Source organism: Channa argus, chromosome 17 (genome assembly GCF_033026475.1).
Source record: "Channa argus isolate prfri chromosome 17, Channa argus male v1.0, whole genome shotgun sequence".
NCBI lineage: Eukaryota > Metazoa > Chordata > Actinopteri > Anabantiformes > Channidae > Channa > Channa argus.
Window position 1 is genome coordinate 8,488,192 of NC_090213.1, and position 14,506 is coordinate 8,502,697.

The 14,506-nt window shown below is 40.1% G+C and overlaps 2 protein-coding genes across 2 annotated transcripts; one reads left to right on the forward strand and one right to left on the reverse strand.

Moving 5' to 3' along the window:
• Positions 1–2: 2 nt before the first annotated feature.
• pdia6 (protein disulfide isomerase family A, member 6) lies at positions 3–6,405 on the reverse strand. Its single transcript, XM_067482278.1, has 13 exons — positions 6,262–6,405; positions 5,793–5,934; positions 5,050–5,107; positions 4,700–4,826; positions 4,352–4,458; positions 4,103–4,239; positions 3,138–3,252; positions 2,549–2,689; positions 2,079–2,163; positions 1,919–1,991; positions 1,679–1,837; positions 1,472–1,568; positions 3–707 (listed from the first exon to the last, which is right to left on the reverse strand). The coding sequence occupies exons 1-13, from the start codon at positions 6,278–6,280 to the stop codon at positions 636–638; spliced, it is 1,332 nt and encodes a 443-aa protein (XP_067338379.1). The 5' UTR covers positions 6,281–6,405; the 3' UTR covers positions 3–635.
• Positions 6,406–9,968: 3,563 nt separating this feature from the next.
• On the forward strand, positions 9,969–12,807 carry LOC137102982 (potassium voltage-gated channel subfamily F member 1-like). The gene has a single exon (XM_067482936.1). The coding sequence runs from the start codon at positions 10,210–10,212 to the stop codon at positions 11,692–11,694; it is 1,485 nt and encodes a 494-aa protein (XP_067339037.1). The 5' UTR covers positions 9,969–10,209; the 3' UTR covers positions 11,695–12,807.
• Positions 12,808–14,506: the final 1,699 nt, after the last annotated feature.

A 14,506-nucleotide genomic window follows, 5' to 3' on the forward strand; every position in this document is an offset into this window, starting at 1 on the left:
GATTGTTTTTATTCCTTTTTTATTTTTGTAACAAAAATGTAATTTTGTTTTCACACAATTGAAATAAAGTCGTGTAAGAAAAATCTACACAACGTGTCCCACAGTATCCCCTTGTCCTTGACACACGATGCAAACCCACCAATATTCTGGTTTAAAAAAGGAGAAATGAAAAAAAAAAAGAAAAATGTATTCACACCAGTGAACAGTGACTTGTTACTTTGACAAGTTCACATTAAAATATGCATTTGGGAATAGCTGAATAGGGAACAATGTTTGAAAGAGGCTTGAACAACTAAAATGCCACATTCAGAACCTCCTCCCTCCTCTCCACTGCTGGCAACGGCCGTATAAATATGCAGCTTTTAATGTTCAGCAGGTATGTGAGGCAGAGTTCACTCCAGGGACATCACACACACACACACACACACACACACACCTCCCCCCCTCATGTCCCCATGTGACTGACAAAGATGATGTGAGAAACTGCAGGTGTCTCTCATGTGTCATTTATAGAGTATTTCAGTAACAAGGCGACAGGTCCTCCCATTCGTCCATAGGAGAAGAGAGGCGGGTCGCGCAGGACCAGACCAGATCCAACCCAAGGCAGTCTGGCTCAGATCCCGCCCCATTTAGGCTCATAGCTCATCCTTCTCAAAGTCATCATCCAGGTCTACATCACTGAGGTCGTAGTCCTCCTCAACAGGAAGCTGGGGATGACAACAGTTTAAAATAAAGATTTAGAAAAAAAAAATGGAGCCAAGCATGAAAAGTGCCCCTTGTTTATAGACACTGAAAAACAATTTTTAGTGGACTGCACACTTGTAAAACCTTCCCTGAATTACAACAAAAAACTCCAGATCTGACATTTACTCTGAGACCATGCCAACTGTCTATCAAGCAGTTGGCATTTTTCTTGATATATTCCTTTGGGTAAATATCAAGTTCTTGCTGTTGTATATTACTCACATTTTGAAATGTCAGAAAATGTGATCTACTTGCAAATTGAGCAACTCCGCAATCTTAGTCCACACATGCTGCTTTAAAATGTTTTAAACTGCAGTAGATACACAAATGATAAAATATGAGAATCTTCATCTGCAGATATTTTGTTCCCCCCATGGATCCGGGACAAAATGCTCTCCATTTGGACACGGTCACTGGATACAGACATATCGTTTAAAATGACCTTTAGTAAAACTCTCAACGGAGAACACTGAAAATAAGAGTTTATGTTCAGTGGGAGCACAGACAAGGCTGATTGATCTGTACAGTACAAGCATAGAAAGTTTGGGTTTTGGCTGCGCAGAAATGCAGTGAAATATGCAGCTTGAGGTTAAGTAACATGTAATAAAATGTATTAAACATTGTGTCTGTCAATTTTAACTCTTGTTTGGCTGTAAGTCTCAAACTGACCACAATCCAAATACACAACGGAGACAAAGATCACTCTCGCTCTGACTCTCCCACTCACCTGTCCATCTTTGCCATCCCAGGCTTCAACAGCATGAATCTTAGGCATAGACCCACCTCCCATTGTGGCAGTTGAGCCACGGCCCACAGAAAGCTCCCTGAGGACAAAATCAGTCAAGTGAGCTCCACCTTAAAGTTTACTCTGAAATTTGTTTTTGTTTTTTTTAAGTTTACTAGTCAGATGACAGTATACAACAGCACCCCCTACCTGAGGAACTCATGAATGCCAGTCTCACTGAAGGATCCCCTAAGCAGAGCAAATTTCATCTTGCGGGCATTGAAGGCGGCCATAGCAGGGTACCCAAATCCACCAATACCCAACGAGGCCTCCAGATCCATCTGAGCTCCAGCTTCAGTCCACAGCCAGCTGATGAACGGACAGAAGGCTATTAGTCAGTCATAATTATTCAAACTGAATAATTATCCATGGCTGGTCTCTCCTACTTACCCCCACATCTTCTTCTTGTATTTCTCTGCCATCTTTATCATAACCTCCAGATAGGCATTTCTACCAGCTGCACCTGTTTAGATACAAGAACGACTGAAAGTGAGTAATTTGGGAATGAGACAGCCACTGCACCACCATTTGTGTAAATGGGTGTTCTCACCTGTGTCGAGGATGTGCGGTAGGACAGCAATAATACACAACTGACTGTCATCACAAGTCTTCTTCAAGACATCTTCGTTAAGAATCTGAATGACAAACATTCAAATCACACAAGTTTAATGTTTTGCGAATTTGCATAAATATATATGATTTAATTTTTTTTTGTCTAATAATATCAACTAACTAGCATTCTTTGTTACAGAACATCTGTTCAGCACAGTACAGTCACAGTCTTTAAGATGTGTCCTTCGTGTGCAATTTGTAATTCTTTTTTTAGGTGTTTTTTTTTTATGTCATTTCAAATGAATATGTTTGCTAGATAGGAGACAAGTTAAATCACAATTTGGTTCTAAACTATGAAAAAAAGAGGGGAATAAAAGACTGTGGAAATTCTGGGAGTTAAGGGACAAAAACCAGATGCAATATACAAGCTTCATATATGCATCTGATAACAGCCCCCATTGTACTGACCTCTAGCACTTCAGGAGGAGGGGCATTATCAGAAAACAGCTCCAAAGCCTTCTCAATGATGTCACCACGGGAACGTCCTCCCTGATAGTCCTCTGGGTCCTCCCCTTTGCGGAAAATCTTGATGGTGGGAAATCCACGGATCTATGGACATAAACGCATTTCTTCAAATCTGGATTAGGGAAGCAAATAATTCCTTGAAAAAAGTCCCAATTGTTTCTTACTTAATTGAAGATACCATCTAGGAAAGATATTTTGACATCTTCCTACTATCTTATATATTAAGACACATATTATGGTGGCAGGAATTTGGAGATTGACATCTGTAATTGTAACTGTATCTAGGAGGAGTAGGTGCATTTAGTTTGTAGGACTCTTTGAGAACAGTCAGTGTGTGGAGCTTGTAAACAGTAGCTTTAAAATGACCTCTTAATTTCAGTCACATTCTAAATTACATTTTGTTTAGTTTTTTGTACAAGGACTAAAAGGGACCGATAAGCTTAGTAATATTTAACACCTCGTATCCCTATTTGCATTGTGAGATGTCTTTGCTAATACATCGACATATCATCATTTACAGATGCTTACTTACCCCATAGCGGCTGGACACGACCTGGTGCGTAGTAGCATCCATAGCTCCGAGGTGCACTTTGCCCTTGGTCTGCTCCTTGACAGCTGTGGCGGCAGCTGTCCACTCAGGCTCCAGGCTATTGACAACAGGAAAGTGTAATGATTTAAAAAAAACAATAACAAAAAAACAAAAAACCCAAAAACCACACAACATAATACTGGTAATAATACTTCTACTAATCATAGATGTATTATCTATGATTAGTAGTATCATGCTACTAATATACAATAATACCAATTTCTACATTACAGTACATCATTTACTTACAAATTATAAACCTGGCATCTTTCCTTATGATTCCAGACAAAGAACTCACAAAATTCAAAAAGTTATTTCTTCATATCAACTTCTATATTCTAATTTTGAATTGCAAATACTATATTTTGCAATAGAATCTGTGATTTAAAAAAAAAAAAAAAAAAAAAAAAAACGACTTCATATATGTACTAAATGTACATATATAAATACACAATTAATAATAACGTAATAATTATGGCTCTGGAATGAAGGAGCTCAGACCTCAACTTTAAAAAAGGTACAATATACAGCACAAACTCAAAAATCTAATTACTGTGCTCCACCGAGCCGTCCCACTGGCTGCTCTGCTGGGGGCTGTCTTTGTGAAATTTAAATACATAAGGAACACTAGAAACTTACTAATAAAGCAGAAATAATTACAAATTTCCGCTTGGTCAAAAGAACAGGCTTGCTATTAAGAGAGTGTGTAACAGAAGCATTTGACAACACCTCTTTTTTTTTTAAATTGATGATGATTTTTTACTCTACTAAATATATATTCTAAAAAGTTACTAATATATTTTTAACTTGATAAGAGGAACCCCAGGCAAATATTTTATCTCTAATACTAATGAGAGTGTTTCACTGTTTCCTATAACTCACTAAAGACTGTCAGACACCAAACTTACTTCTTGCAGTGTCCACACCAGGGGGCGAAGAACTCCACCAGCCACACATCATCGCTCTCCAGCACCATCTTGTCAAAGTTGTCATCTGTGAGCTCAACTACATCCTTCTTGCTGCCACTGCTGCTGCCACCACCGCTCTGTTAGAGGGCAGCTGAGTGTCATTTAACCATGTTCGCTTGAGAGTTTTATCTTTCTAATTTCATAACTGCAAAAAACAACAGATACCAGACAGGTTCACTACTTCTCTACCTGCTTGTTGTAGCCAGAGCTTCCAGACTTGCCGCTCAGCCTGTCTTTCACCAAACTGCGCAAAGCGTTCATGGCTCCATCCACGATGGCCTGACTACTTCGTCCACCTGAGGGGTGAAACACATGCAGACTTTTGTTAGTGGAGCTGAAACCTAAAGGTCTGCAAGAGAAGTTTCTACACATTCAGTTTCGTTTCAAGTGAATTGCCAAGTGCCACCTACAGCATGCTGTAATCTCAACTATTCAAAGAGAAATGACTATATTTAAGAGAACATAAGGAAATCACTTTGGAGGAACATGTCAAATGTACATTGAATGTACATTAATAGGTGCTCTGCTTTTCTGTACCTTGGTACTCATCTGGCTTGTTCTTATTTGCTCCAAAGATCTTGATGGTGGGGAAGCCTCTCACGCCATACTGACCACCCAGTGACTTGTGCTGGTCTGCATCTACGGCACCAACTTTGACAATACCCTGAAGATTTGCATAACAAACAGACCAACCTTTATTACAGCAAAATATAACCAGACCGTTATAACTTTCTTCGCGTTGACAGTATTAGTATCTGGCCACTTTCAAGTCTCCGTTTACGGTTCTTCTAATGGCTTCTAAACACTTTAAGACATACTAAGACTACTATGTTTAACAATTTCTTAACTGGTAATAAACGTCAAGATGATCAGAGACATTTGTTTACCTTGAGGGCAGTGGCTGCTTTCTTCCACTCAGGAGCCAGATTCTGACAGTGGCCACACCTGTGATGATAAAAATCCAGGTGATGCATTGAACAATAAATAAACTTCTTACGATGGTTCATTTTTATGCTTAATAGACTTAAATGAGAGATGAGAAACATCACTGACATTCATTATTCACATTTTCAAGCAGAAAACTTCCATGTTGTCATTTGGTACATCTGAAGTTAGTCACTCAATCAAATGATCCAATATTAAAACATCCAGTGAATCTTTGACATCTTTCATTTACACAGACTTTAGTCCTGCACATCTCTACTGGCTACAAGTTTACTGTTCCTAGTCTATAAAGCACATATTGGCACGTGAATAGGTCAGTCAAAGCCAGTAACTTGCAAGAACAAAGCATTTTCTGTTCAGTTTAGCATTTTCTTGTGAAGTTTTTAACCCACCGCATAGCACTTTACACTGGTTTTGCATGAGGCTGTACTCTGCAAACAAAACTTTTAGAGTGCACCTTCTACCCACCCAACGGAGGAGGCACCACATTTGCATACAAGTTTCTAGTCCTTCTTCTGACCACGACTAAGGCTGATGTTTCCGTGAAAAGAAGCAATCACCAAGTGGGACTCAAAATACGATGAATACTATGAAACTGTCGCCAGTGTGTCACCATATGGGGTTTACTTGCCATCGTTACCATCGTTAGCTCTAATAATGGCCGACCACCGCTGCAAGGACTCACCAAGGAGCGTAAAACTCCACCAGCCAGAGACTGTCACTCTGGATCACCTCCCTGTTGAAGTTGGAAGCGGTGAGCTCAATAACATCGTCGCTAGATGAGTACAAAGCCTGGACACAAAGGACCAGGGAGCAGCCCAACACTCCTGGAAGAGAAGATGAATACACAAAAGGTTCCGCTTTAAACAATGCAAACTCTCCCATCGGCTAAAATAGGCGTTGAAGGGGACATCACCGTGCGTACGTTACTCACGTAAATAAATAGGAAGGAATAGGAAATAGGAAGTCATATTTCCGTTTATTAATCCATTGATTAAACGACAATGGAGGCCTCTCTCGCTCTGTTTTGTGCATCTTAACTTAGCTGCTGGAGCTAATGACAACAGCGGCGTTGTAACCCAAACACATTCACCAATAAGAGTCACGCAAATGTTGCATTTCATAAAGTGGAAAGCTTCGCTTTAATCACTCACCAAGCAGAAGCAGCCTCATGGTTTCCGTTGCTTTCCTCTTGTCTCTCTGGTTGGCAACACACACTAAACGCTACCGAGGAGTCGGGAAAAGTAGACCGAAGAACTCTTACCGTGGCCCACGCCGATTGGTCAGCTTGGGGCGACGCGGCGCCTCAGCCAATCAGCGCGCGCCGTGTAGTTTATTAGACCCGGCACGCTGAAGAAGAGAGCGAGGGAGGCAGTGGAGGAGGAGAAAGAGGGAGGCGACGAGTAGCTGCACCAAGAAAGGACCGACTCAGTCTCTTATCATTTTAGAATGAATCGTGTGCTTATTTTATTTTTTTTTTGTCATGGATGGATCAAAGGGGGTTTCACCAATTTTCAACTTGATTACTGTGCTTCTGCTTTGTGCAATTAACGCATATGAAACTTCCTTCTGCCTTCTCTGTTAGTTTTATGTCATCTGGTCAGTCGTACTACAGAGGACATGGTTTAGTCATGTTTCTCCTCCAGATCTCTACCAGATGATGTCACTTGGAGGATTGTTTTTTTCAGCTAGAAGCACTGAGATATTTCAGCACAGGCAGAGAAAATTTTAATGCCATGCAAAATCATCCACTCCTAAAATGGAACCACAGAAAGCAAGTTAAGATCAGTGACGTCACCACTCCCTTGCCTACTGGGCACATGTCTAGGGGTCCAAAGGGTCAGGTTAGCCCAGCAGGGCTACAGCTGCTGTTTCAAGTAAATGCTTGATGATGGAGAACAACAAATAGATGCACAATGACCTCAAGAATGGTTATAAAAAGGTTTAAATGGACATAAAGAGATGCACCATCACAGCAACTGTAGAAGGAGGCAAATTACATTATCTGTAATGTCAACGGTAAATTCAACAATGGGACGAATCCATTATTTATCCATTTCCCTTTGTACTCCCAGATTTGGTTGACATCAACACTCAAGAACTGGCCTTTTTTTTTACTCTGAAAAACTTGTTTTGCTTTAGCATGGTATTTGCTGTAGAATAAACCACCTACCAATGAGTTTATATAATTTCATTTGAACTTAAGCAGATAGTAAACACCTCACTTCTTCCTGCAGCAGTTATATCATCAATGAAGATAAGTAAGCATCCATACACACCTAAGCCAAAACGCCCCCACATGCTTTACAGACAAGTTCTAAAGGTGATCTAGAGACAAAGGGAAAGACTGCAGTACTCTAGGTATTGAAAACTGTCAACCTCAATATGGACTTTAACTACATCTGATTTTTTTGAAAACTGTAAACAGATGTAAATGTAGAAATGATCGGAATTTTGCCCCAAACATTATGAAGGACAGTTCACAACACTTCACACTGTATTGCAGTGTTAATGTATTGTGCCTATAAAAACAAGGTGGAGACACTTTTACATCTAAGTGCTCAGGGGCCCAGTGTCTAATCAGCCCATGTTTACAGAGAGGAAAGCTAAATTATCTTACCTACAGAATGAAACTTTTTAATAAGGCACAATTTATAAAGTTGATAAATAGTGGCTTTAGCATTGGCTAATGAATCATTGCTAATGTTTCATGGACCAGTTATAAATCATTAATAAAAACAAATCTTTTGTTACCAAGTACCCAGCACGGCATGCAACTGCACATGGGGCCTGAAGTCTACTTAACTCGATCAATCACGGTTTTGTTATAGATTGTTATAGATTTTTTCCAGGTAACCAACACACAGAATTCCTTGGCTGAGACCTTTTTATAACAACATAAAAAGTAAACCTGGCTCTTTACACTTTCATTTTTTTTGATAATGTATTTAATATATTGGAATAATTCCTTTTCAGTGTGTTTGGGTGTAAGTAAAGTAATGGACAAACATAAATGAAAACAATAAACTAAAAACCCAAGGAAGTGGATTTTACTTTCAATAAATGAATTATCAAATTTGTTGCCAATAATTTTGATTAAAAGTAATCATACAGCAGATGGCACATGTTGCTATTATATATATTTTATGGCTTAATGTTACTATGTGTATATATTATTTAACGTGTTAATGTATGCTTTAACCATGCATCGTATTTCATATCCATAGCTACAATGTAACTCCAACGGTTGAATAGCTAAAGCATAACTACAATCATATTCAGTACATAACAAAATACAGTAATATAAAACAAAAATATTGAAATTCTGCTGGAAAAGGTGCTTTAAAATGAACTTAACTTAAAAGCATTGTTAATGCTTTTGAACTAAAATGTAGTCATTATCTAAAGTCATGGACGTTCTCGTTAAAATGTTTTATTTATTTAAACCCACCACAGAAATCCTAACTGATGTTTGTCCATTAGGTTCAGAGAGCTAAAACACAATAAAGGTATTTAACCAAATCTCGATTTGACTCCACTGGATTGTAGTTACTTTAGTCTATAACAGAATCACTCGACTCTAATGTACAATGTTTTAATGACTCATTAATGGCTTCATATCCTCACTGGTTTGCACCATAAGCTAAAAACTAAAATCCCTTAGGCCCATATTTTGAAGGCGTTGTGTGGCACTAGGTGGAGACAAACAACAAAGCAAAGCACAGTGAAGCTGGGCTGATCAGTCTACCTGACTATCAATAATTCAGAGTAGTTTACTGCAGAACTAATCGGTTGTACTTAAACTACAAGTTGTAGGAAATGCTTTACAGCAAACGTCTGATAGTCTGAGAAACGAAATCCTGCAATGTGGCCACTGATTGCACTCAGCGGTGAGACTCCTTTTCTCCAGCCATCCGATATTGATTGGTCTAATTGTCTAATATTTTAAAAGGCTATTTGCTCTCAGACAAAGTGATCATGAGTAATTCTGAGTTTATATCGTTATATATATATAAGTTATTTGGTAATTGCCTATAGTACATTCAAAACTGATGATGGACAAGGCGTCCACAGTGGGTGCATGGGGTATGGAAAAAGATGTTACGGGCTTTTCTTGTGACAAGGGGTAATTTAGATAATGCCTGTAATCGATTATCTTGAACTAATTGTCACTCTTGGAGCTGCCATATAACGCAGCACCGTGCACATACCTGTTTTTCCTGTTGGCTTTACCATTCATTATATGCCGCCGAGATTTATGTTCTGCTGTGCCCGGCTGCACTGTGCGGCATCAAGACAACTGCAGTCACACACTGCACTACCGGAATAGACGGAGCAAAGCTGGAAAATAAAAGTATGATTTACTTATTTCAGTTTTTTTATCAGCTCGAGTATGAAATGAAATCGTCACATTGAGCTTAGTATGATAATGTATTTACAAAGCAGTTTATCTACAAACCCTTTTTACGCTTAGTGCCATCCCGTCATTCACGTTTTAGTCCACTGGAAGTTTGTCATAGCAGCTGAGAAGACTTCATATCCACGTGAAAAGTGTTTAAACCAATCAGCTCAGCAATGTTAAAAGTATTTAGCAATCTTTTTATGAATAAATAATGATACATTTAATGAAACAGGTGGGCTTTGGCAGTAGGAGGTTTGTAACAACCACAACAGTCAAGAGTTGTTTATTATATTTAGATAATGTGATGTAATATTTCAACATTGATTTCCATAGTAGGGCATAGGCTGTATTTTTAATAAAATTGTAAATAGACTACATGACCCAACTGTCCATTGTGTGTTTTATTTTGAAAGTTATGGCTGTAGATCCTGCGGTTTGATTGTGGCTCGCTTTACATTACGCGCACAGCAATGCCAACTTTCTCTGAGCGCACAGGCGCACTGTTCACTGCCACACAAGACTGCATGGAACTGAGGACACTTCAAGCTGCAGTCACCACAGAACAAATGTATTAATTATGATATATTTTTTTTACTTTAATAGGTATTAGATCATTTGGAAGATTTTACGCACAGCGCTAGGGCTCCGGGTGACGTGCGTGTAGTTTGCCAGTGAAGGCTGTTGCACACTGGTAAACATAATGTGGGGGATTCAGAGAACGCGGTATGCAGACTGCAACGGTTCTGAAGCCAGTGAAGAGACAGAGGTTGTTGTGAACATTGGTGGAGTGAAACAGGTGCTGTATGGGGACGTGTTGAATCGCTACCCGGACACCCGGCTGGCTGAATTGGTGGACTGTTCAGTTAGGTCTTCGGAGGAAATATCTTTACTATGTGATGACTATGACCCAGAGACTGGAGAGTTTTATTTTGACAGAGACCCAGAAGCATTTAAGTGCATAATTGAGTTGTATTATTATGGAGAAATTCACATGAAAAGAGGTATTTGTCCGATTTGTTTTATGAAAGAAATGGAGTTCTGGAAAATCGGTTCTGATTTTTTGGATGAGTGTTGTAAATGTCATCTGAAGGAAGTGGAAGATGAACTTGCAGAGATTGCAGAGAAAGTCAGAACCATCCTGGTAGACCGAGAAGGGGATCCGGCTGCGGGAGGCTGGCAGCGCTTCCAGATCTGCCTCTGGAGGCTGATGGAGAAGCCGGAGTCTTCACTGCCTGCGCACATAATTGCTATAGTTTCTTTCATCTTCATCCTCATTTCCTCCGTAGTCATGTGCGTCGGAACCATCCCTGACCTACAGGTGGAGGACTCAGAGGGTAACCTCACGGAGCACCCAACTCTGGAGGTCATCGAGACTATTTGCATCGGCTGGTTCACTATTGAATACCTCCTGCGTCTGATCTCCTCCCCTAACAAAATAAAATTCGTCCTGTCTTTCATGAACATAATCGACTTCTTGGCGATCATGCCCTTCTTCGTGGTACTGATTCTGACCTCTTTTGGCGCGGCAGTGATGGAGCTGGCTAACGTGCAGCAGGCTGTGCAGGCTTTACGCATAATGCGTATTGCGCGCATTTTTAAGCTGGCACGCCATTCATCTGGACTCCAGACCCTCACATCTGCCCTAAAGAGCAGCTTCAAAGAGCTCGGTCTGCTCCTCATGTATATGGGCGTGGGGGTCTTCCTTTTCTCCGCACTGGGCTACACCATGGAGCAGAACCACCCGGAGACCTTGTTTACAAGCATCCCACAGTCATTCTGGTGGGCTGTGATCACCATGACCACAGTTGGCTATGGAGACGTGTATCCTAAGACCACTTTAGGTCGGTGTAATGCAGCCATCAGTTTTCTTTGCGGGGTGATCGCTATAGCGCTGCCCATACACCCTATCATCAACAATTTTGTCATGTTCTATAACAAGCAACAGGTGCTGGAGACAGCGGCCAAGCATGAGATTGAACTGATGGCGCTGCGCTCCAATGACGAGGAGCTCAAGGCTGCACCTGGCGCCCATAAACACGTTTGCGGAGCAGGGGAATGGGGCAACGCCATGCACTCCTGTTACAGCGACACATACATCCCCTTACTGAAGGATCCCAGGGGAGGGGCCGGCATCCAGACCCCCAGCATGGACACAAGCTTTGAAAGCACAATCGAGGCAACGTGAGATGAATATTTCCTCTCACGAACGCTGAAGAAGATCCAGATCATTTGAATACATCCTGCAAAAAATAAACTTTAAATACATTATTCATGTTTAACTCCAAGCTTAATCACCAATTCTGAGTTAAGGATGACTTGAGATTGTAAATAGTGTTGTTGAAATAATAGGACAAGGACATTTAAAGACTGAATTGAGCTGAATCTTTGCGCAGTCAGTCTCCGTAGGCTGAGGGGTTTCTGTTTAAACAGCCAGTACACTGATTCCCCCATGTAGGCTTCTTATATAACAACCACATCCCCGAGTGCTCACACTTACACTGTAGAACGCACTGTAGCTTCTCTTATTGTACAGAAATATATCAAATTGAATGTTTGGAATGAATGAAGATAACCAGCTCCTCTAGGAGAAAAAGGAAATATAGTTCACCTGTTGTAGCTTTATAAAGATTGTACAGGAGCACAACTGAAGAAAACCACAATGTCATAAAATTGCAGACATTTTAAAGGTACATTAGAGAAAGATGTTGTTGAGAATATAAATGCAATGTCCATCTTTGTTTCTTTCAGTGATCTTCTTGGCATCTGCATATTGTCTGTAATTGACACTCTATGGTTGTGAGGTAATATATCAAATATAAAACCCCTCTGTGCAGAAATGTCAAAAGCTCTGACTGTGTTAGTGGACTGCAGCTCCAGATATGATCATGTTGCAGACACCAGGACCTCAGAAGTTTCCTTGGCTCCAGGACGTGTCCCCATATGATGGGTTTAAATATTGCAGCAGCCGTCACCACTCAGCCACTCCCCTGAGGTCCAGAGGAATAAACTTGACCAAGTTATGTGCAACCAGCAACAAGTTGGACGTTGAGCTAATTCCAATGGCGGAAGTATCAAACTTCCAAAACAGATCTTCAGGTTGCAGACTAGTTAATCCGAAAATATAATGGGCAAACAAGGAACTCTGATGAAAATATAAATAATAAAAAAAATAAGTGTATTAAAACTTAGCTTGTCACTTCATTTTTAAAAAGGCATGAGTCTTGCAATCATCATAAGATAGAAGTTGTATGAATAAAAAAAGAGCCTTATCTACCCGTCAAACACGTCTCTTAATGCATTACTGCTGTTATTGTGATGCAACATGAAGGGATGATGTTTTTCACACTGTGTCCCATGTTTTAAAAATGAACTCTAAATTGGCCTAATGGGTGCTATTTTAAAAGCTTACATTTTCACATTTTGAAAGGTCTCAACGCCTACATCATTAGTCTGAGTGACATGAAACTTGCTGCACAAATAGAACAATCCTGGCTGCCACAGTAGGGGAGCTGTAATTAAAATCTGACATGTTTTATTCAAATGTCATGTCTTAGATGTCACTGGTTTGTGCGGCAGACTGGAGGGTTGTTTTATGTCACAGTTGTGTTCCTGTGCCCAGTATTGATTTCTGGGGGGAATAATGTGAATGTAAAAACACATAAAAGAAGGAATACGTTTCCCATTACCTGAAAAGAAAGCGGCTGGGAGCAGGTAGCCTTAAAATGAAATGGTACAGCTTAATTTAATTGGTGATGGGCGGCTCTGCCCCCAAGTCAGCTGTGGTTTACATCCTAATTAAACACTTTTCCTCACTTTAGTCAAAATGTTTGACTAAGCTGCACATTTGTAACTTTTAGTTAACTAGTTTCATTGATTTGTTTACTCATTACCTATCTGTTAACCATTCAAAATGGCTTTCAATTACTTTTAGCTATTTGAAAAACGTATTCATAAAAAGATAAATGAAATGAAATTTAACAGTAGCTAAAAGTAATATAAAAATAAAATATAAGCATTTACCAAGTAACCTTAGGGAACTCTGGAGGTTTGCAACTTAAAAAAATGTTAAATCACATCCACATCTCAACTTTAGATGTTTTCATATATTAAAATATCAAATTGTCATTTTGTTTTTATTTAATGTAATTATTGTCTAATTATTACTGTTTGCCACAATCTTGCAACTACAAAACTATGTGCAGGATCCATGTTCCCCTAACAACTATATAGGACTCACTGCGGCACAGCACAGGTCACCCAAAACACCCCAATTTCAGCAGTATCCATATTTAGGTATTAAAAAGGTTATAATAAACTCATTTATCACTTGGGCCAATCAACCAGTCATATGGTTGGCTGTGGCACATGTTTGGCCTGATGGGGGAGCTGAAAGCAAAAGTCAAAAATGTTAAATTTGAAGTTGCAACATCGGCTGTCACGTTGAGATTGACAGTGAAAACAGATGACACCTTACTGCTGCCTCACTGATTGGGTGTCTGCATCAGTTACTAGGACAAGATGTCCATGTGTTTGATTAGTGAGAGACACTGATTCAGCATTAGCCACCTCTTCTGTAGTGTTTTCCACTGAGCTCCAGTAAAAGTTATGCATCCTGTAAGAAAGATCATGAAGCAGGTCAGGCAGGACTCTAAAGCCTGTCCACCCACATGTCCAAACACAGGGCTCTGCTATCTCTTCTGGACAGCCAGCAGATTCACACATGTCAAAGCATGGGAGAAAGGCCTTTGTGCTGGCTGACAGGTGGAGCTGGAATGTCAAAGATGTCCATTGTGCAAGAAAACAATGTTGCTGCAGTAGATCCACATGCAAATACACAAGCGCCTTCAGGTTCAAATTTAGATTTACAAGCACACTGGGGTATGCAAACATCACCCCTCCTCTCAGCCTCCTGCCTTCAAGTTCACACACACCACGGCTCACACAGACATATGCACACACTCCTTCACCCGTATACGCACAACCATGTGTGACCGATG

Bases quoted from the DNA above. Each gene is read 5' to 3' on its own strand.
- LOC137102982 (XM_067482936.1), top strand. From the start codon at position 10,210: ATGTGGGGGATTCAGAGAACGCGGTATGCAGACTGCAACGGTTCTGAA.
- pdia6 (XM_067482278.1), bottom strand. The intron at 4,827-5,049 runs GTAAACAAATGT...GCAAATCTTCAG, and splicing joins AAGCAGCCACTGCCCTCAAG to GGTATTGTCAAAGTTGGTGC. The intron at 2,164-2,548 runs GTCAGTACAATG...TTTGTCATTCAG, and splicing joins CTCCTCCTGAAGTGCTAGAG to ATTCTTAACGAAGATGTCTT.